This window comes from Calonectris borealis, chromosome 2 (genome assembly GCF_964195595.1).
Source record: "Calonectris borealis chromosome 2, bCalBor7.hap1.2, whole genome shotgun sequence".
NCBI lineage: Eukaryota > Metazoa > Chordata > Aves > Procellariiformes > Procellariidae > Calonectris > Calonectris borealis.
The window spans coordinates 65,503,255-65,527,715 of record NC_134313.1 but is presented as its reverse complement, the minus strand read 5'-3'; the positions used below and the strand labels follow the sequence as shown (position 1 = coordinate 65,527,715).

Genomic DNA, 24,461 nt, shown 5'->3' with positions numbered 1-24,461 from the left:
GGGTGGCAGGTGGGTGAAAGGGCATCACCAAGGGAAGGGGAAGGCGCTGCTCCCTGTGCCCTCCGCCCACCTGGCAGCAAGGCCGGCGGGGCGAGGGGCTGTCACAGGGAAGCCTCGGCTCAAGGCCGCCGGCGGAGCTCTCCCAGGGCAGGGCGAGGGGCTCCTGCGACAGCCGGGAGGTTCTGAAGCGCTGTAAAGAAGCACCGCTGCCGCGGACGCTCCTCCAGCCGCCTCCGCCGCGCCCCCTCACGGGCTACGCGGGGCGCCGCGGCAGCCGCGCCCCTCCCCCTCCCCGCGCGCTTCCCGCCTTTCGCCCGAGGAACGGCTGCGCGCAGGGCGGCTGAAGGCACAGCCGCCCCCGGCGCCGGAGGGGCGGCTCCACGCCAGCCCGAGGGGGTACAGCGGCCGCGGGGGCACCGTGGTGAGGGAACGCCGCAGGGCCCTGTCGGCAGGCGTCCGGGGTGGAAGGGGGTTGCGTCTCTGACTTCCCCGGCCAACCCCTGACCTGGTGGGAAACCGGGCGGGAGAGGGCAGGGTGCTGCCTGCCGGCGCGAGAGGTGCCCGCCCGCACCTGCCGCCGCTCCTGCGGAGAAATCCGGCGGCGGCCGCGGGGACGAAAGGGAGGTGAAAGTAAACGATCGGCTCGTCGCTACGCGGCCCGGCATTCCGCTGCCAAAGGTGACGAGCGCTGGGGTGACCTGCCCTCGCAGCACGTTTCGCCCGCTGCGGGTTTGGAGCCCGGCGGCGGCCTGGAGGACGCCCGGGGGCGCTGCCCGGGCGTCGCTCGCCCCTTACCCGCCGGCGGGCAGAGCCAGCCGCAGCGGCGACCGGCGCCACACGTGACCGGCGGCTGAGTCACGTGGAGGGCGCCGCTCACGCCCGCGGCGGGGGGAGAGGGCGAGGCAGGAGGCCGCCGACCCACCCCACAAGTCCCTCCCCCGCGGCCACCACGATCGCCAGCCTGACGCCTTCTTTGAAAGGCATTTCGCTCCGCCAATGAGAAGCCGGCAGAGAGGGGGCGGGCGGTGATAGGCTTGCGGCTGGGCTGTAGTTGGCGTGCGCGCGGGGCAGTCGCCTGTTGCGGAGCCGGCGCGGCGGCGGGTATCGGCGGTGCGGGACATGGTGGGCGCCAGCGAGGCCGGGGGAGAGTCGTGGCGGGGCCGGTACTACCGGCTGGAGGAGGTGCAGCAACACAACAACAGCCAGAGCACCTGGATCATCCTGCACCACCGCATCTACGATGTTACCAAGTTTCTGGACGAGGTGGGTGCCCGGGGAGGGCGAGGGAGAGGCTGCGAGCCTGGCGCCGCGCTGCCGGGACGCTGCGGCTACCGACGCCCCCTGAGCCCCGTGCGGCGCGGTGCAGGCTCGCCGGCTGGCTCACCCGGACCGGGCGGGCGGGACGAGGGCTGCCCCTGTGGCCTCTCGTCGGCCTGTCCCGGACTGCGGGCGGGAGGCGGCCGCTGTGGGCGCGGCACAGCAGGGTGCCGCCCTCGGCCTGCAGCGGTGGTGCTCGGGTCGTGTGGCGGCCCCGGGCCTTGGCTGTAGCGCCCGGGGGGCCCTTGGGGGCAGGGGCGAGCTCCGGGCGGGGCGGCGGCCGCCTCTCGGGCTGCTCTCGGGCAGGAAAAACCCCAGTGTGCCGAGCACGCCGTCGCCCGCTCGCGTGTAATCCGCTGCTAGGAACTGCTTTCTCCCTTCACCTGCCTTTAAGCTTTCCGCCGTTGCAGAAACCGAAGTTTCCCAAAGGATTTGCGCTCTTACTGCGGTCCTAATACCCTCAGCGTGGGCACGCCACGCGGTGCTGCGAAGCTGCAAAAGTTCAAACTCTATTAAGAGTATAGTGGTCAGGTTGAATGCCTTTGGTTGTGTCCCTCCTCCCCCCCAGTTAACGATTGATGTTTTTGATCACTTGTTGATGATGAACAACTGATGTAATCATTGATAGTTACGGTTAATAAAGAAGCATTTTAGTTATTGGACTAAAACATCATTCTGTGGAGATGCAGAAAAGCAACTACTGAGCAATTTTTTTCAGTATTAAATGTAGCTGGGATTTATTAGTGATATTTTGAGTTTTCTCCTTCACATTATTTGTAGTCTGCAAAGGTCTAGCACCCAATTAAGTGTTACGGTAGACTTACATTAATTTCTTTGAGAATACAATTCAGATTGGTAGAGACGTGACAGAATTCAAGCCTCGGTAGTTCTGTAGCCTCATCTTGATTTTTGTGGTTGTAAACACTTGAAATTCAAAGTATAAATTGAGCATTTTGCAAATAAGAGATTGACAAGCGTTTTTTCAAAGGCAGTGTTGACACAGGTAGTATTTTGTTCTTAAGCCCTGTGCCAGCACACATTGTTGGCTTTTTCAGCAAGGTGGATTGTGAAACTGATCTACTGACTCTTTCTTGATTATTTTTCATTTAGTTCTGTCCCTAGGCTGGTTCATCTTTTAGTTATGGAAATGTTTGTTTGGTTATGCAGGCAAGGCCAATTAATTATAGAAGTCCTGGAGAAGAATGCCATTTTTCATGCAGCCTGAGAAATTCAAGTAGCTATTCTTGGAAACTTGATCAGTTTTGGTCGATACATAATTGTATAAGCACTTCCAGGTGGGGGGGGGGGACCTTCACCAACAAAAACCCTCCCCCCCAAAAAAAAACCAAAACCCCAAAGCCACCTCAAACCCAACCCAAGAAAAAAAAACACACTTGCAAAAAATCCAGGATCTAATGAGCTTTTGGATTTCAGTTGGACAAACAAGCTGACAACCTCTTCCTTCAGTACATGTGATGAAATTGGGAAATATTAAGAGGCACTACCTTGTGCAAATTTCTCCAAGAAAGTCTTCACTTCAGCCTTCAGGACAACGTTGCTAATTCAGCAGCATATCAAAAGAATTCAGTTTGTCTGTAAGCAGTTAAATAGTTGTTTCTTGGACAATTGTGGGATGTCTGATGCACTCTGGTACACATGGGTCAAAATTCAGCCTCACACTAAACAGCTTTCAATGGGATATGGCTGGTTTTGAAGCTGAAGTTTCTGGCTCATATGCTGAGATAATGAATGAGATTAGGTAACAATTTTCAACAAAGTATCTAAATGAAACTACACTCCTAGGAAAGCTCTTGGATATTGTCATGTGTTGGTGATTTTTAGGATGGAACTCTCGGATTAAAATATTTCATAGGACACTTTCTTTACCTTTTTTTTGAATGCTTTTGAAACCCTGAGGCATTTACATGTGACAGATAAGGAGAAATTGGAGCTAGCCTCTTGCTGGTGTGTTCCAGAGTTCGGTAAACACTTCTCAGTGAAGTGGGGATTACATTAGCTGTTTCAATAGCATTATTGGTCAAACTCAGTTTTACTTCTTGCAGTTCCTTGCAGGAGTAGAAAAGCTTAAAATATTTCAAAAATTAAATGTAGGCTACTAACATAAGTCCAGTAGTACTAAAAAGGATACACTGCTAAAGCATCACCTCACTCCTGCTCTTCCCAAGTAATAAATAAGTAAAAGTATCAGTTTACAAGGGAGTGAAGAACTGGGAACAGAAGTTGACTTCACCAGTCCATTTCTTAATTCAACAAGCAATCTTTCCAGCCACTGCATTAACCTATGGAAATATTTTATTACTCGTTATGAAGTTGAAAACTTTACAGTGCTTCAGTGGTAAAGACACCCTGGATGCTCTCATGCCTAGTAAGTGAAAGTATGCTGGTGCTCTTCACTCCATTACAGTACTTAAAGGGCATATTTCCTCTGTCTAGCTGTTTTCTCTTTATAAAGCTTGTAGGTGTTAAGTGAAACTTGTTTGGGTTTTGGGAACCATTAGTCTCTGTGAACGCTTGATTGAAATTAGATAGTAAGTGGACTGGGGGTGGTGATGTATGTGCGTTGGGAGTGGTGAGGCTGAAAAAGAGTGGAGGCATTGCATAGTGTCACCATATTAGCTTGATTTCGTAAGGACAAGGCTTAAAAAAGATCATTTGAAATACAGATGACGTGCTGGAGGAGGAAAAGATTGTGCACAAAAGATTGTGAAGATGAAAATTCCAGCAACTGCTTTTTCTTTTCCGTTTTGTTTTTTTTTAAATGGCAGATCTCAGAAAAACTTTATGACTTGAATATATATCTCTGGATTTTCCTTGATTATTAAAGTATATCCTCTATGAGAGAAATCCAGATACCTCAGTTTTTGGAGTGCAGTATTTGAAAGCTCTTGGCATGAAAGACTATTCTTGAGACCAGAAACTTATATATCATCTTGTTCATTCAAAGGCTGTCGGACCTGTATTGCAGAAAATTTGGGAAACCTTTTCTTAGTTCTAGGTCCTACATCATTTAAGGAAAATAGCTACTAGAAATGCATGTGTACTCACAGCAGGATCTTATGGCAATATCTGTATTACAGATAATTACATATGTGAATAATATTAAATGTCAATTAATGGATTAAGTATGTTGGTATTGCTTGATATTATTTCTCCATAGTTTAATAAAGCAATCCCACTAGTCATGCTTTGACATCAATCTAATGAGCTAAACAAGAGTAGCTGGGCCTATAAAAATAAGAATTAAATGATTGGTGTCCTGATCCGCTTCCCATTGTGGTGAGAGTCCTCCCTGTGGCTTTTGTGGAAGCTTGGTTGGATTCCTTAAACTAGGCAGAGAAGCTAACAAGAATAGGAACATGTCTCCCTGAGAGAAATTCCTTATTCTGGAAACTAACTATGGTATATATTTAATATTCATTTAATACAGACTTTGTTTAGGTTACTTCAATTGTTGGTGGTGTCATAATTTAGTGAAAATATTAATGGCCAATGAAAATGGGTTTTTCATAAGGTGTGAACTTGTGCTTTTGTAGCACTGTTTCTAAACAGAATGGACAGCTCCCACAAAAGGTGTTTTGTAATGCTGATTAAATAAAGTGCAGTAAAACAAATATTGTTTTGCTCTGTCACAATGAAAAATGTTCTCTCTGCTATGTGGTGGTAAGTTACGTTCATCTAGTATGATAATACTGTGGAAGAGTAGCATAATACCTTCCATGTGTAAAGTAATGAATAGCTTACAACAAAAGGTGCACATTTTGAAGTCTGTCAATGTGCCATGTGAATTTTTTTCAGAACCTTGCAGTCTAAGAATTAAAACCGGTGTTATCACTTCCTTAAGCTCCGATGAAGCTTGCAGGATGATTTGAAAATGCTTTGGAAAAATAGCACTTCTTAGCACTCTTTTATGCAAGACGTTGCAAGATGTAATTGTTTTGTAAGTGGGGAAATGGGCACCAAGCTACTGGGCACTTCTTTTGCAGTTCTTCTAAAACCCCAATAATGGTTTTCAAAAATACACACTCATAAAGAGATCTACTCTCCTAGGTGCCTAAAATTTTACATGAGTACAGAATTTCTGTCCTGTAACTTAAATAGGTGATGGAAATAATTAGGAGGACTCTTCAGACTACATGAAAGTGCCCTTAAAACAAATGAGTGTTAGTCTGGCTGTCCTGCACAATAAAGCTGAGGTTCTCTGGGTCTTTCTGGCTCTGTTGCTGCCCCTTTCTGCTTCTTATTCCCTGTGGTGCAGAAAGCAAAACTTGAATTTATAAGACTGCCACTGGTGGAGACCTTTGCTAATCTCCTCAAAAGTTAAATTGGACCCTAGATTTGATTCTCCCAGTACGGGAAGAGGGAGGGGACAGGAATTGTGAATTAGGACAGTTACACTTTGACAGTCTTGAACTATGATACTGAGAAAGTTGCATGACTGTGGTGAGGGGGAGAAGAGGTGATAGATGTTTAGGATGAAGCAATCACAGACATCTGACCCAGATGAGAGCAGTGAGTTTAACTGCTCATTTGCTTTATCTAAAACTTTCTAATGTGCTGCTGTTAGGAATTAGTCTATGCTATGTACTAGTGCTGGCTTTGTACAGACTTCTGTTATGCATGTAACTTAAATACCTATGTTCTTATATTGGGAATGTCCTAGGAATGAGGTAGAGTAGCTTAACTTATCAGCAAAAGCTTTTTCATTTCCCTTGAACCACAGTTTTACCTGCAAAAACACTTTAGTTATTTGTATCAGCAGGATTTCAGTTTAGGAGTCATTATCTGTTTAGTCTTGTGGGCTTCCAGTTCCAGGGTCTATCCAGAGGCTCACTGAACAATGGAAAATGCTCAGCTTTTGATAAAAAAGTCACTACTTGCCCTTTGTGAGACATTACAGTTGCTCCCTTTCATTAGGGGAGGCGAAGTCTTTTCATTAATTGCTTGTATTATGTGCTAATTGTTTGCAGAGGGTTTGCATTCTTTAAGCAGAGGTGCCATCTAAAAGAAAAGTGGTTAGCTTTGAAGTACTTCTATGTATATATAGTAGGTTACTAGTAATATCTGCTAGATGGCTTAAATTAGGAAGTCTGTATGTGATTCTCGCTACCTTAGAGAGAAGTGGTTTAACCCCAGCCAGCAGCTGAGCCCCACCCAGCTGCTTGCTCACTCCCCCCTGGTGGGATGGAGTGAGAATCGGAAGGGTAAAAGTGAGAAAACTGGTGGGCTGAGATAAAGACAGTGTAATAGGTAAAGCAAAAGCCACACACGCAAGCAAAGCAAAACAAGGAATTCCTTCACTACTTCCCATCGACAGGCAGGTGTTCAGCCATCTCCAGGAAAGCAGGGCTCCATCAGGCATAACAGTTACTTGGGAAGACAAACGCCATCACTCCGAACATCCCCCCTTCCTTCTTCTTCCCCCAGCTTTATATGCTGAGCATGACATCGTATGGTATGGAATATCCCTTTGGTCAGTTGGGGTCAGCTGTCCCGGCTGTGTCCCCTCCCAGCTTCTTGTGCACCCCCAGCCTACTCGCTGGTGGGGTGGGGTGAGAAGCAGAAGAGGCTTTGACTCTGTGCAAGCACTGCTCAGCAGTAACTAACACATCCCTGTGTTATCAACACTGTTTCCAGCACAAATCCAAACCATAGCCCCATACTAGCCACTATGAAGAAAATCAACTGTATCCTGGCCCAAACCAACACACTTAGTCTGGCTGATGTGAGGAAAAAATACTATCAGTTGTCTAGCTATGGTAGCAGAGGTCAAGGGTGAGTTTGTTCCCTTCAGCTGATGTGTGATTGCACTGAGACGGTTGGTCACGGTCACTGTGGTAATGCTAATATTGTGGTTTTGTAAACAGAGGCATCAGTTACTAATTAGACCAAAAAGTAACCCTACAGAGAAAAGCTGGAGTGCCTCAGTGAAGCTGCCCATACAGCTACATGATTGCTTTGTAGTGGCACAAGGGAGGGGTTTGTGAACAAATTCGTATATGATCACTCTGTAGTCAGCAACCTGCAGGTAGTTTGCTAAAGTACTCTGTGAAGTAGTTTTAATGTAGATACAGTTATACCGGTGGGTATCCACTTGTTTGGCTGGTTGAATTTTGGGGGGGAACTAGTGTAAACCATGTGATCTTGACAACTTGCTGGAGTAACTAGTGTTTTATCTACTCGTATGAGTAGGGTTTGGGTTCATTGCAATGCTTGAGTATGAGTGTACATGCTACTCATGCTACTAGTGCTCTATGGGTAGTTTAGCTTTGATGCCTTTTGCTACTTGTTGATGTCTTTTTTGTTAAGCATGTTTTCCAAGGAGTTTTGCTGCTTTTTCTGCTGAATATGCTACATGTATTTTTCTATTTTGGGGCATGCAATTCTGTAAGATGGTATTAATAAAAAGAAAAACCCCCCAAAGCCCATGTTGCTGAAGGAATTCTTTGAAGACTTAGTTGTGGCAATATCTGGGAGAGCCTGTTAGACCCAAGTTCAGCTTCTTAAATGTACTATACATTTCAAGGCACTGAACTTGAGTGATCGCTCAGCTGTTTTCCAGTCCTTTCCCTGAATACTTATCAGAATGGATTCAAGGGCAGGATTTTGGTGACCATGTCATATTTGCACGTCTGCTTGCATAATCTTTACTCTGCATGCACTCTTTTAACCTTTTTAGGCTCAGCTGCTGTGCCTAATCTCTCTATCAATTGCTTAATCTTGCTTTTGCTTAGTCATGGTAGGGATCCCTTACCCTTCTAGCTGTGGTATCTTGGCTCTTTAAAAAAAGTGTTGGGTGGTTATGTTTTTTCTAAAAAAAGCAACTTTCTCAATCTGTTAAAATAAATGTCTACCTTTAATGCAAAGCTTCAAGTTTTGCAGTTCTGGTACTGCTGGAAACTGGTAGCAATAGTGTCTTCCTGATCCATATGAACCAATCTTATTTTTCTTGGAAGAGAAGGATTGATAGGAGGTTAATATGGTGGATTTGAAGTAAATGCTAAGCTGAATTGTCTAGACTAGCAGAAATGTTTATGCCGTTTCTTTAATCTACTGTCTAAGCATAGCTTTTCTGTTCAGCTATACTCCAGGCAAGGTGACCCTAAACAGTAGAAGTTTTGCCTATTTTCATGATTTTAGATCCTATAGTCAGAAGCGTTAAAAATGGAATTGAGGCTCCAAAACCTTATTTCCTCTGTCACTGGTAAAGTGTTAGAAGTTGTTATTTCCTGGTTGCCTTAATCCAAGGCAGTAGTACTAAAGTGTTTTCATCTTGCTTACCTAATAATTCCTGGTGTCTATGTAGTAGTTTCCTACTTAAAAGTTGAGTGGGAAATTTTTATGGCATGTTACTTATCCGTTGTATGAACAAGTAACTTGAAACTGAGAAAGTTCACTGAACTAGAAGATGTGATATATCTTGCAGTACGTACAGACAGAGTTATTTGATGGATGGAAATGTGGAACTACGTGCGGTCCCAAAAGTGCGTCCTGGGGAAGAATAGAAGTTAATGGAGAGCAGGAATTTAGGTTAAAGGAATGGTGATGGGCTGAGGTATTAGGAGATACCGGGAGACGACTTCTCTACACCTTAATGTTATTATCAGCAGTGTGGGATTCCATAGTCTGCTAAAACCAAATTGCTGTTCTAGTCTCTTGTATGAACTTTCAGTTGTGCTTAAGCCATTCCAAAGTAGCCAGCTTACTAGATAATCATGCAATAACTTCTTTTGGAAAGGGCCCTTGAAGGTTGTCAGGTTTAACTGCAGCTGGCAACTAAAGCCTACACAGCCGCTTGCTCACTCCCCCCCGGTGGGATGGGGGAGAGAATCGGAACAGTAAAAGTGAGAAAACTCGTGGGTTGAGATAAAGAAGTTTAATAGGGAAAGCAAAAGCCGCGCATGCAAGCAAAGCAAAATAAGGAATTCCTTCACTACTTCCCATCACCAGGCAGGTGTTTGACCATCTCCAGGAAAGCAGGGCTCCATCAGGTGTAACAGTTACTTGGGAAGACAAACGCCATCACTCCGAACATCCCCCCTTCCTTCTTCTTCCCCCAGCTTTATATGCTGAGCATGACGTCGTATGGTATGGAATATCCCTTTGGTCAGCTGGGGTCAGCTGTCCCGGCTGTGTCCCCTCCCAGCTTCTTGTGCACCCCCAGCCTGCTCGCTGGTGGGGTGGGGTGAGAAGCAGAAGAGGCCTTGACTCTGTGTAAGCACTGCTCAGCAGTAACGAAAACATCCCTGTGTTATCAAGACTGTTTTCAGCACAAATCCAAAACATAGCCCTGTATTAGCTACTATGAAGAAAATTAACTCTATCCCAGCCAAAACCAACACAAAGGTTATCTGGTCCAACCCCCATCTCAAACTAGGATTAACCTGAAGGTCAGGTTCCTTAGTGCCTTGTCTAGGCAACCTCAAAGGATGGAGATTCTGCATGGTCCCCTGCCAACTTGTTTCAGTGCTTGATTGCTCTTCTTGTGAATAGCTTTTTTGTTATATCTCCCTGGAATGTTCTTGCTACGGCTTAGACCTTTTGGCTTTTATCCTTTTGCTGTATAAAGTGTTGTTTGGATAAAAATATTTCCTGCAGAAGTAGAAACTTAGCTTCCTTGGTTTTGGCTTCAGAGAGTACATAAAGCTCTCTAGTTACTCAGAGAGGCTTATGTTTGCTTTAAGAAGTCTAGCAGCTGATTTTGCAGGGACAATTTTTTTATTTTTAGAAATGAAGAATTTCCATTTTTTAGAATGTGGAATGGTTTTCAGTAACAAATTCAAACTCATTAAAAATTGCAGCACCCGGGTGGTGAAGAGGTCCTCAGGGAGCAAGCTGGAGGAGATGCTACTGAGAACTTTGAAGATGTTGGCCATTCCACAGATGCAAGGACACTGTCAGAAACATTTATTGTTGGGGAACTTCATCCGGTGAGTATGTGAGAGTACCAGTACTTGCTATTTACTGTAGTGTTTTTGCATCTAGTTATTTCTCTGGTAATTTACTTCAAAATAAAGGAGAGCTGCTAGTTTGGTTGGATGCCAGCCTTGCAGCTCTTTGTGGATGGACCTGGACTGGAGATAAGTTCTGCCAATGTGAAGGGATTTGATTAGTGTAGCATAAGGATGGTCACATCTAAAAGTTTGCTGCTTTGAAATATTTTACAGCCTAGTTCTTGAATAAAGTGAATATGGAATCATGCCATTTCTGGTGTATCTTGTGAGCTTTATAATGAGACTCTATAATCCCTGAAGGTAGTATGCACAGTGATTACTAACAGCCGTTTTCATTCTTTCATCATTGTAAATATATGCCAGGCTTCCATCTGGATCTAAAAGTACAATCCTGGCTGTTCATATATATGTTTAGAAAATGGCTACTGTAAGCATCTTACTTGTAGTTTGATACCCTGTCTTCCCCCTCTGTGGCTCCCCCTGTTTTGTGCTGTATCCATGTTCCCTACTTGTAGTTGTCAGGTTTTTTATGATCAGTTCCCACTGGATCATGTGTCACTTCCTCTTTTCTATACTGTCCTTACCATTTCTTGTACTTTTAACAAGCACCTTTCTGCTGCCTCAAGCTTTGAAGGCTTTATTTCTAGCTACAGAGCTGCTGCCTTGGCTTCCTTCAGTTAGGTCTTTTTTAAACTCTCCTGCATCTTAATAGTTAAAAACCACTTGTTAGAGTCTTAAGCTGCTAGTGTGCCCATCTGCTCTACTCTGCTGCCCATCTCTGCCTCTTCTCTTTTCCTCTTCTGCCTTGCGTATGTTTTGTCTTGCATTCGGGGTAAATATCTCTGTATTGAGTAGCATATTTCACAGTAAGGTTCCTGATCTTGTATCTGTCTTAGGTCCTCTCTTGACAAATATTAAGTGTAGCTTCTCCTAATACGAAATAATTCAGCTCTGATGCACATTTGTAACCTTGAAGGCTTGTCGTCTATTTCAGATGCCAGTTGATGCCAGTAAAGTTGTTCTTAACCTGGCTACCAGTCTAGTTCTTCCTTGTTTGACAAGTGCCTGTTTTCATTTGGTATCAAACAAACAGCTGGATAGTTTAACGTACAAATACAGCACTATCAAGATTATATACTGTTGGGCTTTTTTGTAATGAATGTGACTATTTCAAGTAAAACTTCATGAGTTTATGAAGGATCCATAAAATTTGGGACCTTTGTACTGGATGTTGGACCAAAACCAGTTAGATGACTTTGCCCGATAATACGAGTAGACTAGGTAGAAGTAAACTAATATGATTGTAATCAGTGTATGAACTAAGGTTATGTGTACTGTTTGGAGACAAAGGAAATGCAAAAAAACTATGGGCACAAGAAATGAAGTAGTATGTTGGAGGCTCGGCTTTCACTTCTTTATTTTATACTGGGGAGTATTATTTTAAGGAAGTGATCTTGTTTATGGTAGCTCAAAATCATACACTGATACCTGCTCTTTTACAAGTCTGTTTCCTGGGTAAAAATAGGTACACATTAACAGAATAGAATTGCAGACTGAATTTAGTGATAAATGTTATTTGAATGCTTTGGGGTTTTGTCTAAATGGGGTTTTTTTTTTTGCTTGTTTTCTTGCAGGATGATAGAGGGAAGCTTCAGAAACCAACAGTAAGTGTGTTTCTTGAAATACCACATTGTTTCTTTTAGGCATTAAGGAACGGTGTCTCTCTGTAAATGGTATACCCCCAGAGGCAAAAATAATTTGGCTTGATTTAAGTGTAGTGTTTCAGGTCATAAATCTCAAACCTGTTGAGAACTTATTCTTCCTGTTAGCTGTTCTTTTCTTTAATTTGTGTGGTTTCGAACCAAGAGGTTAAGTGTGATAGCGTTATGCTATAGCAAAAAGGTGAGTCTAGAATCAGTCAATGGTTTTCTATTATTTGGTTTAAGAAAAAAATCAGTTTATAGACAGAATGGATTAAACTAATATGTGTTTGTGGGGAAAAATGTGGTAACACTAGTAGATACAGAATATAGAGGCATTTGATTGTTGTATTATAGATCAGTTAATTTGCAATTGTGAACCCTTTTCAAAGTGAAAATACTGTTTGCTTCCTGACTTTCAGTAGATTTTGGAGTGTCCTATCAATGCAGTATTGCCCTTATTTTCTAATTTTTTTTTTATATCTTTAATAGAATAAAGTTGTGTTGGCACTCAACTATCAAACTCATGAAATTCAGATGTCCCTTAAAGGAGCAAGTGCATCATGGATTAATTTGTACAGTTGCTGCTGCTGCGTGTATAGAGGATGTTTGCTCAGGGCTGGCTTAACAGTACAGCAGTGCACTTAGGAAATAGTTGAAGATTAAATGAAGTGTAGTAGGAATAGGAACTTACTCTTGCTGTTTAAGAGATCACTTTTAAGAAACAATCATTTTTGTAAGATCTTCCAATAATATGAATAAGTTAAAGGAAAGAAAGTAAAAAAACCCCATATATATACACACACCGAGGTGTTCGCTATAGTAATTATTAATTTTATTATTAATTAAGGACTGGAACTAGTATACTAATAAAAATAAGAAATTGAGTGGTGACTGGAATTCAGAGCTTCTTCCCACCAAGAATAACATCTACTATTCAGATTTCTTTTGAAATTCAGGGCTTAAGCTGTAAGAGCAGCAACCATAAGTGCAACTGAGAAACAGAGTGCCCAGTGCAAGTTGTAGTAATAAAAGCTTCTGACTAAGCTCACACGAACTTACTAAACTGAAGTACTTAGAATATTAGTTTGGCCAAAGCGTGGTCAGTTGGGAGTCAAGATCCATGACGTTTTACCACACTGCTTTTTGTCTTATTCCTTTGTTTTATTGCTGGTCATAGTTATCTACACTACATGTGTGTGTTCCATCATTCCAGAAGGAAGCCGGAGCACTTTCCTCCAGCAGGATGTGTGGGCGTAGCCGATAAGACAGTTTCACTTCGCATTGCACTCTGGGCATGTAATGTGACAGGATAGGCCCTGTGTGCCTTGTGCTTTCAAATGTCCTTCTCATCCTTGCATTGTATTTAAAGTACCCTCAGCGTACATGTCCAGTGTCATACTGTTTAGAAACAGGTTTTTGATGAGCTGGGTCACGTTGCTCTTACTGTCTTGGTGTGGGGGGGAACCATCCCCTGGCCCTGGAAGTGGCAAGTCTGTGGTAGAACGTTTTGATAGTGTAGGCACAAGCTGTTCCATACTGTTTGGCTTTGGGATTAGTTTTTCATGGAGGCATTCACAAAACCAGTATAGATGTAATCACCGAGTCTTACTCTTTTAAACATGGTATTTGTCACGTGTAAACCTGTGATGATTTTGGTGCTTGAAAAAGTAGCCTGTTTGAACCTGTGAGAGGATGTTAGGAATCTTTTGCTCTTTGAATGTATTGCAAATATTCTGATACTGAAGCAATTAATTTCTCAGTGATGGATCTTGTACCACTAAATTTAAATACAGTTTTAAGGCTTGAATCTTTTAAATGCACTTAGGACCATGCGCAATTAGTAGTATTCAAATTAATAAGTCTTCATATAAATTGTGCACATGAACCCAACTGGGATTTGATCGTGTAGTGCTTCTTTTCCTATGGAAATTGAACAAGAAGTCCAAATCAGTATCAGAAACAACTATAATAATTTGACTGATTCTTATGCAATCTGAAACACTACACTAAAAAAAAAGTTTATAGGCGTTGTCGACGTAAATTGTAGCTTTCTTCATGTAGGTTCTATATAGGAGATATTTGTGTATTAATTCAGAGTCTTTTCAATTAGATTTTAGGCAAATAAAGGATCTTTCTCTTTTAAGTGACTAAAACTTTTCAAATGTAACCTGAGGTTGAAGTTAGCCTCATGGAAAACTTGCAGCAAAATTCCCTGTGATGGTATTTTTTTAATAACTTTTGAAGCAATGTTGACTACAGAAACTGCTGCTAGCTTGCTTCTAATACAACAGTTTATTACAGGAATTCTGAGAAAATGCTTTCCAAATGCAATGCACTGAGTTGTTTTTAAATTAGTCCCACTTAATGAGTCTTAAAGTTGAGGGGCTAGTTAAGATGGAGAGGGATGTCTGCCTGATGTAAATATCTTTTTATGCTTTGCTTTCCAGGAAACTCTTATTACCACTGTTCAGTCTAATTCCAGGTATAGTATGACACCTGATGTCAAACTTGAAGTTCCTCGTGATCATGTTTCTGAAGCTTAAAAAGCTGAATAGTTTCTATCTACTGGAAGCTTAGATGTCAGAGGATGGTGCATGACAATTTCTGTTCTAGATAAAGTCCAAGTTGGCATCTGTGTACCACTTTACAAGCATGTTAGCTTACTGTCTAGATTTTTTTCTAACATTGATATGTATCAGTCTCTACCAAATGGTTTACGTTGCACAAACCTTCATTTCTGGAGGCTATCGGGTGAATATAAGACACTTGGTGCCATTGCTGACTTTTTTACTGATATGGACACCTCACTTTTAAAATTTGCTACAACTGTTGCATCTAAGGGAAGTAAGAGGATTGTGTCTATAAGAAGGAAAATCTGTCGGAATTGGGAGGGGGGAAAGAACACTTTGGAACACCACTGAATTAAACTTCATAAAGTTATATCCTGCTGACAAGTGCCTACTGCTGAAACCTCAGAGGACTGTTCCATGCCCCTCTGAGTGAGAAGCTTGGGTGTCTTGAAAGTGTCATGTGATGCTGCTAATTAAATGGCTTTTGAATGAATAATATTCCGGGCAGCACGCCATGACTTTAAACGTGTCTAGAGTCTTACTCTTCTCTAGTAAGCAAACTGCTTGTGAGCTCTAGTACAAAGCCTTAACAGTACAAGCTTTTTTACTTGACTAGAGTATTACTGGCCAGCCCAGGTGTTCTGCTGCCCTAACTTTGAAGTATTTGTTGGGGCAGGGAGGAAGGACTTTAAGCCATGACTCTTTTTATTTCAAACTTGCTGGTTGTCAACTCCTAAACTGCTGTTTCAAAAAACTTCGTTCTAGTTCGTGGTCCAACTGGGTGATCCCGGCAATAGCAGCAATTATCGTGGCCCTGATGTATCGTTCCTACATGTCAGAGTAAGCGCCTTACTGAGAACTAATGCAAGAAGAGACTGATCTGGGAGAGAATATAAGCAATCCTAACTCAATATGTTTCCAGACAAAAGCCTGATGTCTGAAGAAAAATCCAACTTTTTCAGAAAACTGAACAATTTTTTTCTGCTGTGCACTTTTCTTAATGTTGCCTTCTTATTTGCTGTTCAGAAGTGATAAAAAGGCAGCACTTCTCTTTTTGTATAACAATTTTATTCTCTAATGAATTATTTGATAACTGTATTGGTTTCAGTGTTAGAATATTGTTTTGTATGTAACACTCTGATTCTGGTTATTTCTGTTTAATCTGTAATGGGGTCCATAGGATTCTCTTTACATATAAATTTTACAGCTTTAAATGACTACCAAAACTGTGTACATGTATTTGTCCATGTACACAACTTCACTTTACTTAAAAAATCGTGTTGTCTTCTTAAATGTAGTGTCTTTGAGTGAAATGCTAATTAAACATAATGGAAAAAGCTGAGTGGGGTAGTGAGTATAGGTGCCTGTAAGCAGTTGGGCCCTATCAATCAGGCTATAATGAGCTGATTTATTTTTTTCCCCCACTTTCCTCTTGACATCTGCTCTTATAGTTGTAGATACTCCTACTAGTAAACTATTCTGGTTGGCTCCCATTGAAAAACTCAGGCAAAATATGAAACCCAATGTTTGGCCCAATTAGGTCTGCCTCAGTTTTGTGGAAAAAAGGCAGAAAAAAGTGCTATGTAAATTCCACTACAAGTAATGTAACTGCTACTAAATAATACTGTTCCTGCCAAGCACTCAGGTGACTCTGGAATTTGTTCTGGAATTTTTAGACTTTTATAAAATCTTTAACTTCGTCATGTACATTGTGGGGGAAAAACTGATACGTGGAATCTGTTTCTGACTGTTCTGAGATGTGCTCCTTGGTGCTTTACTACGAAGAGATGACTTTTCACTGCTAAATACAAGATAACTGAAAGTTTGCATTTTGTGGTGAACATTTTTAGTCATATGTAAATGATCATGAATAAAAGTTTAATTGCTTACTCTTGCTGGCTCAAATACATTCTCTTCAAACTTTTTTGAAGGTCTTGGAAGGGATGCTCTTGCATATTATAGAATCATTAAGGTTGGAAAAGACCTCTAAGATCATCGAGTCCGACCATCAAGGGACACTTCTCAGAAGTACCTGTTTGATGGTGCATCCTGAAAGTCAAGATACTTCCCTTATGCAGGGAAGTCGCATATAAAAGTGGGAAAAGTGTGCTATGGAGCAGTTAGCACAGAGAAATGTTTTCATCAGCATAACCTCAACACCACCTCAACAGTGGTTTGGCCCTGCAAGCTCTTCCTCCCTGACATACATCAGGACTTGAAACACTATTCCTTGGGCTGCTTCTTGGCAGCACCAGGGAAGATGCATGCAGTTTAGGCCCTGTGTCAAATCAAATTGAAAGATAGTACACTATAAACACCAGCTTTAAAAAAAAAAAAATTAAAAAAATGGGGAGGGGAAGTGCTGTGACTTAAGCAGATTGTCGTGTGCATATGTAGGAATATGTCAATACAGGATTCCTTTAGGAATTCCTTGTTGTGGGAATTCCTTTACTGTTACAGCAAATAAGGAGATCTCATGCAGCTTCAACTGTGAAAGTGTTTAGGATCTCTTCCATTTGTATTCATGTGTTCTGTCAGACTTGGTTTGCAGATACAGACATGTGCACTTACCGTAGATCCTATCAACTTCTTTACCTTGGAAATTTTAACCTGCAGTATAAATGGCAGTGTTTGGGATTGTGTCTAGCACTAACTTATTTTGTCCTGTTCTTGCCCTAGCTTTTCCTCAACGTGGTGAAGCTGAGTTTAAAAATTTAGGCTTTATTGACTTTTTACAGATAACCTTTAAAAAGGATATATTACCTTTGATTTGGTATTTAGACTCATAAATCAAGTTTGAAGTACTGAATTTTCTGTCTTTTTAAAATAACATTTAAATTTGCATGTCTAGGTGAGGCAAAAAACCCCAACACAACAACTTTAGGGAGCTTAACCTTTCGTATCTTTTTTTTGCAAGAATTTCAGACTGGCATAATTATGTCCACATCAGCAGACAGGGTAGTGCAATCAAAGTGGATCCATAAGGCAAAACACTTCTTGCAAAAAGCCTTTTTTCCATGCTGTGTGTGTTTTGGGAGCTTAGTATCGTATACTGGATGTTTATTGGGGGCTGGAGCGATCCCCTGGAGTACCCACGCAAGCTCAGTTCCATCTAGAAGCAGTCAGCTGACATGGGCAGGGAATTTCCACAATGGGAACCAAAAGTGCAGTGAGTGGAGACGAGCAGGCAATGCTTCAAAAACTAATACAAGTTAAAGTGCTAACGTGGATGCACATAGCTCGTTCCCTGTGGTTGGTCTGTTCGTATTCCCTTCTACCAGTGCTGATGTTTTTCCTCGGAGGTGGACTTGGCTGTTTCAGGTTTTTAAATGTAAACTGATAAATTTGTAAACTCAAAAAATAATATTAGGCTTATAATTTTCCTTTTTAATATCCTAAGGTTAGAGCTGCTTTCCATAGGGGGTTATACAGGAGTTTTTATGTGACTTCAGCTTTTGATTGTGAATATGAGAAGAAGAGAAAAGGTATATGGGTGTGGTGAGGAATGAATGATTATGCTATGGAAAAACTAGTCAAATGAGTTAAGGATAGTCAATGTTTTTATGGTCTGACAGCAAAAAGAAAAGAATGGACAGTCTGCTTTCTTCTCAGAACAGAATTCTTTGTCCCCAGATCCGATCTGAAGGTACTTGCTCTAATTGTCTGGCAATTAGCTTTAATACTCATTTTTGTTTGGAGAGGCTGTTTTTGGTGTTCGATGCTTTAAATCAGATGTTGTCTCATGTTGTTTACTTGTACAACTTCACAACGTTTGTACTGCCTTTGTATCCCGAAATAAATTATTTGGGCATTGCATTTTTGGCCTTCATTTGCCTCTCCTCTGTTGTTCTCAAGAATGCATAGTGGCAGAGAGCTCCCTTAAATGGAGATGGCTTTGGCTTCCTCTTGGTGTCTGTTGAGTAAAGCCAGCACAACTTGTTCACTTGCTCCCTCTGCTATGATGAGAAAAAAATAGTACGCTGTCCCTTTCTCTGGCTCGCTTGCTTCGGCACAGTGGTCTAACGCCTTTCTGTGCTGCAGTCAGGATTTTGCAGAATGCTCGACAGGAACCGGCAAGGGGGTAAAAGCTAGGCAAATGGAAGCTGATCACAAATTTTAAGTCCTAATATATCTTTCTTCAGAGGTAAAAAAATGAGAAGGCGCTATTGATTTTATTTTCTCAATGTGTGACTGCTGAGGGTAAATGAATGCTTATAAATTCTTGGCCGTTTTGAGCAAAACTTGCTGTATTTTCTGCAAGGTGGCCCATGAAAATTATTAACCAAAACTCAGTGAGAATGAATGAGCTGTATCGAAGTATCGTACAAAACATGTAGGACATTAATACTATTACAGCGTTTTCTCCTGAATATAGAAAAGGATTTCAGAAACAGTACAGAAGGAACGGGGGGGGGAAGGAAGCTCATACTCCTGTATGCTTAGCTCTAACGCCTGGCCAGATCTGAGGCGAAGCTAGTAACTGATGGATCAAGTATTTGAATTTTACTTTCTTCATTTTACTTTCATACTACATTACATTCCTTCTCATGATTAATTCATTATGTGTTGAAATATTTCGAGTTTTGAATGACCTGGCTTATAAGTAGGTGGGCAGACAAGCACATGAGGTCATGAGAAATGTTGGAACATTGGATCTCAGTAGATGATTAATGGTGGATTTTCTGTTCTTTCTGAAAACTAGTTAGACTTGCTCTTAATCTTCTTACATGTAAGAATGCGCATAAAACAATCGTTGATGTTTTTGCCAGCTTTCTAAAACTGGGGACATACAATGCAACCACTGGTCTCTATTGATGGCTGCTAAAACAGGGCTCAGAATGGACTCAATTGCACTGCAGAGTCTCATGTATAAGGAACAGATTTTGATTTTTATCCTGTGTAGTATAATTTCTGTGCCTATGTTTTACAGTTTACTGCACGTAGGCAGACAGCGTACTGCCACGAGCTGTCAGTTCTGTTCACCGAGAGGAAAGTAGCACTGTCAGGCAGGAAGAGTTACGCACAGGAAAACCTTAGGGAAGGGTTTTTGGTATCTCCAGACAGAACACCACAGAACTCATGTGGCCCCCCAGAGTCCAGGAGTGGTACCCAGTAGCGCAGTTACCACAGAAATCTCGCCTTTTTCCATAGACTGCGGTCTATGGATAAAGCTGATTGACTGATCCTATTGCAGGGTGAGAGCGTTCCATGGTGTCTCTGGAGTTCCACCTACTTAGGTCCTGGATAAATGCAGCCTCGTTTGAAATGGCAAGGTTTTTACCCGTCAGCTGTGGGAAAATGTGTCTTTAAACAGAATGTGTTCCGGAAACTGCTTCAAGGTCTAGGAGGGGGTGGTTAGAGAGAAAAAAGTAAGCCAAGCAAGGGGAGTGCTTTCCTAAATGACTTCTTGAAAATAAGGAAAGAACATTCTCCTGTCACATTCAGTTGTCATATCACAGATTTCAGAAGCCAGTTGATGCTTTTATTGTCACTCATCTAGTCTTAACATGGCTTGTAGGGGTGTCCATAAGAGCATGATAGGTGTGTTGTCTACGTAGGTTTTGAGTGTGGACATGAAATAAGAGCTTATTCTGCTGCGTAGAAGCCCGCAGGGTGGTGGACTGGTAACTGGAAACAAGGAAATAAATGTGTCCTTTCATTTGTAAACTGAATGGATTCCCAACTTGGATTTATTTGGATCCATTTTCAGAGTAGCGTTGCAATGAGTAACACTCTGCATCAGTCTGAGGAGGACAGGCAATTTGTGAATAATAAACAGAAGTTGATATTTGAGCAGTCACAGCTTCCGGGATTAGAATGAGAAAACCTTGTTTTATTTTTAGGTGATTCTGCAGAACCACTTTTTGACCCTATTGATGTAACAAAGACACTTGAGCAATACAGGTTATTGTATACGTTGTTGTCATGGTGAGGAGACCTTCAGACCTGAGGATATGGGTGAACACGTTACTAGAATACAAGCTGGGGTGTGTAGATTTAAAGCTAGCTACTCCCTGGCGGCTCCTGGTGGTGGGCTGCTCTTAGTCTTGGTTGCATGCGAGATAGTTTATTGCACCTTTGCTGAAGGATATATGATCACATGCTTGAGAAGCTCAACATCTAGTAGGTGTGTAGGTCTGACCAAACAAGACCTTCCTGTTTCAAAGTCCCATGAGAGTCTTGATCCAGGACGGTGTCTCAGATCACATACAACACACATCAACAGGATCAGACTCTTCACAATAAATTGTGCTTTTTCATACAGCAAGTTAGTATTCACAAGTAAGTGTCAGCAGGTGAGAAAGAGCGGGAACAGTCGCTGGAGAGAACAGAAATAGCCTGTGAAGCAAGGACTGTCATCCAGGATTTTCTTTCTGAGCTCCGTGCCCTAACTGCTAAGCTACAGGGAGTTTTGCTCTCTCCTCTCTGCTATGAATCTGGCATTGTTTTTTCTCTCGCTGGAAGAGATGAACTGCTTGAAGATTTACCCTGGTTCTTGGACAAAGTTTTGCAGCCTGGGCGAACCCTGGCCGAGTTCAGAGCAAGCTTGCATGCATCTGTATCAGCCCCGTAGGCACAACCTTACTGGTTTCCGCTGGGCCTTGCTTCTGGTTTGCATGAAGCACAGGAATACAGCTCCAGACTCGTCGCACTCTTCCACGTGGGAACCTTTCGGTTTGTTCCTGAAGTTGGCACGACCTCATGAATCCCTTAAAAATAGATGGCTTGCTTACTTCCAACTGCTAATTAAAAAAAAAAAAAGCATAGGGGTAACATTAATAATAAATCACTAAACTACATTCTTTTTGTACTTTAAAAATCCACATATTTTAAACCCATCAGTGCAGGGACTTCACTCTCCTGTGTAAAATACCTAGTGCAAACAGATTCTGGTCTTGTTTGGAGTGCTCAGTAGTTATAATAACACAGCTGAAAAGGGTATCAGTAATGGGGCTTGCAGGCAAGCGGATGAGTCTAAATTCCCTTATAAATACAAATTTGCACGTCAGTGTTAGATTTTTTGTTTACTATGTAAACTGCCAGAACAATTAAAAATCTGAAGTATGGAATGAATTAAGACTACAAACTTTGTCTTGAAACTGAGCACAAAATGAGACACCACGTGTGAATTTTGTGGTCAACTGTGGCTGTGTGTCATGCTATGAGTGTTATTTAAAAGTAAGCAAGGGGAGTACATATGTTGCTCGGCGTGCTAGTTCTCCTGGCATACTGCTCTCTAGTCATTCTGTCTTTTGGGTAAACCTTCCCTTAATAATCTCATTTTGAATCCACTGATACAATACTATTAGAAGGCGGCTAAATTTACTTTAATACTTGTTTTACTAACACAATAAAAAAAGACTTCTAGGTTTTTAAAGTGTCATATAAGTGTTATGAGTTCTAGTATTCATTGATCGTATCCTGGCTGTGATGTTACCTTTGGAGATCAGTGACCAGGAATGTCATGAAGAAAACAGGATTTCCACAGAAATTAGATTGCGATATCATAAAAATGCTTTCTTTTTTAATTTAAAACTTTAAATAAACTTTAAATTGAGGCAACTGAGGCAAGTGTTCATTTTAGAGAGATCAACCCAGTCTCTGCAACAAAGTGCTGTGAAAATGCTCTGGAATAAGCATAGCCTTCTTCCAGAAACGTTCGCTTAGGCATACGTATTTTTTAGCATCTTGTTGCATAAATCAGCTATTTGTAGACCGCAAATCCATTCAAGCAGCTGCTCAGCACATGACAAATTTTGTCTCCTATGAGTATAACAAAATAGGCATCATCTTTATCAATGTGTTGCACTACAAACAATATAAATAGAAAGTAGTATCAAAACTGGTTTAGTGGCTTTAGCGAAAGATATACTGTATACCCTGGTTATCATCCTACTCCCGATTTCTCCATTTCATGAAATAGTTTGAGTCTTATTGTTACAATTTAATGTGCCCAAGCCAGAGTGCATGCATTTCATATTTCTGCCCTCATAATAAAAATTTCATAGGGTACATTCAATGACTTCACAAGGTCAGAACTTGATTTGATTTCCACTCTAAATGGCAAATGAAAGGTTCACCAACATATTACATTACTTTTTTTTTTTCAAACTGTAGTATTTTAAATACTGAAGTTTGCATCCAAAAGTTCCCCCAGTTTCTAATGATATTGTGAGTTACCATGTGAGTTACCAAGCTGTTCAGACATTAGAAGTATCATAGTAAAATAGAAATAGTGTATGGGACTCATCAGGGCTCTTTAGATTGCTGGCAATAGAAAAGAATAAGGAAGATAAGTGCAAGTTTAACAAGTTTTAATTGGTAAAATAAAAGTCAGGTTTGCTCCAGGCAGTGGGCATCAAAGACAAAGCACATGGATTTGAAAACTCTGAGAAACTGTCCTGGTTTCGGCTGGGATAGAGTTAAATTTCGTCCTAGTGCTGTGTTTTGGATTTAGTATGGATTTAGTACCCTGCTAGTCAAGGACTCTTCAGAGGCTGGGAGGGAGCATAGCCAGGACAGCTGGCCCAGCTGGCCAATGGGGTATTCCATACCATATGATGTCATGCTCAGTATATAAATAAGAGGCATGATCCAGGAAGCAGCGATCGCTACTTGGTTATTGGTCAGCGGGTGGTGAGCAATTGTATTGTGCATCACTCATTTTGTATATTCTATCATTATTACTATTATTATTATTATTTCCCTTCCTTTTCTGTTCTGTTAAACTGTCTTATCTCAACCCACAAGTTTTTCTCACTCTTACCCTTCCGATTCTCTCCCCGTCCCACGGGAGAGGGGTGAGGGGGGGGAGTGAGCGAGCGGCTGCGTGGTATTTGGCTGCCTGCCAGGTTAAACCACGACAGAAACTCTTCTCAGTAAGAATTGCTTTTCTTACACCACGTTCTGAGTGTCCTGCAACACTTTGCTGATGCTGATTTTCAAAAGCAGAGGATTTTCAGAGTTACCTTTGGCTAGCGACAGTTTTCCTGCCCCACTCTGCGCACGTTGCGGCTCCTGTACTCTACTAAGCCACCACGCTCCAGCTGCTGAAGCTTCCTCAGGTGTCAGAGGGTGTCCTTACTCCGGAGCATTTGGGCAGTGCTTTGTTGCATTGACCAGGCTGATGCCTCTAAAATGGGCACCGTTGCCTCAGTTTATAGAAGCTTTGTACCAGTGAAGCTGCATTCATGAGAGGGCTTGTGCTGGTAAAACAAGGCCACCTTCATCCACTTGTCCCACCTGTACTCCAAGCCTCTTGCAACCTCGTGCCAACATAGCTGCACTTCTCAGAGGCACAATCATGAAGGAGGCAGAGTATTTATTAGAAATTCTTGAGCCAAGCAAACAGATTTACTAAGCTAAGGTATCAGGGTCTTAAGGTTGCTTAATGCCAAAAACTAGTTGGATTATTGCTCTGTGCTGCTGAAAGGACCTAGATATCTTCCTAATTGTTTATCTAGCTGCGTATATATAGATATATGTCAATAACAGAAACAGGGAAAGCTCTCACAGAAAAATTAATTCTGAAGCTTCTCTGCTCATCCATGAGAGCTGAGCACTGAAAAATCCTTTTCTTTTTGAAAATGTCTGTTCAGATTTTTACCTAAGAATGAATAGCTCTCTTCTGCCTTCTCTCTCAAGTCCTTAATGCCGCCTTCTGTGAGGAAAAACCTGTGTCTAGATTTTGTAGCTGTGCCAAAACATAGCTGAGACACAGGTCTCAGCCCAAACACAGAGCTGCTCTGTTGCTAGACAACATGACCAGTGAGGACAAAAGGTTTTCTAATTTTTTTCCTTGTCAAGGTAAAATTACAGAAATATGTGCCATATGGGGTTACCTGGCTTTTGTAAGTGCTGCTGCTGCGTTTTTTCCCTTCAAAGCTTTTCCCTCCCCA

General features: G+C 42.0%; 1 protein-coding gene across 4 annotated transcripts; it reads left to right on the top strand.

Annotated features, from left to right (window-relative positions):
* The first annotated feature begins 866 nt into the window (after positions 1-866).
* Positions 867-16,451, top strand: CYB5A (cytochrome b5 type A). 4 transcript variants are annotated; one of them, XM_075142183.1, is made up of 6 exons: positions 932-1,263; positions 10,137-10,265; positions 11,924-11,953; positions 12,482-12,564; positions 14,440-14,474; positions 15,328-16,451. In XM_075142183.1, exons 1-6 carry the CDS (start codon positions 1,120-1,122, stop codon positions 15,345-15,347), a joined length of 441 nt encoding a protein of 146 aa, XP_074998284.1. In that variant the 5' UTR covers positions 932-1,119; the 3' UTR covers positions 15,348-16,451. The 4 variants fall into 4 exon arrangements, with proteins under 4 accessions (XP_074998285.1, XP_074998284.1, XP_074998283.1 ...); XM_075142182.1 differs by having other exon boundaries at positions 937-1,263; positions 12,482-12,541; XM_075142184.1 differs by lacking the exon at positions 12,482-12,564 and having other exon boundaries at positions 867-1,263.
* The last annotated feature ends 8,010 nt before the right edge of the window (positions 16,452-24,461 follow it).

Bases quoted from the DNA above. Each gene is read 5' to 3' on its own strand.
- CYB5A (XM_075142182.1), top strand. From the start codon at position 1,120: ATGGTGGGCGCCAGCGAGGCCGGGGGAGAGTCGTGGCGGGGCCGGTAC. The intron at 1,264-10,136 runs GTGGGTGCCCGG...TAAAAATTGCAG, and splicing joins TTACCAAGTTTCTGGACGAG to CACCCGGGTGGTGAAGAGGT. The intron at 10,266-11,923 runs GTGAGTATGTGA...GTTTTCTTGCAG, and splicing joins TTGTTGGGGAACTTCATCCG to GATGATAGAGGGAAGCTTCA.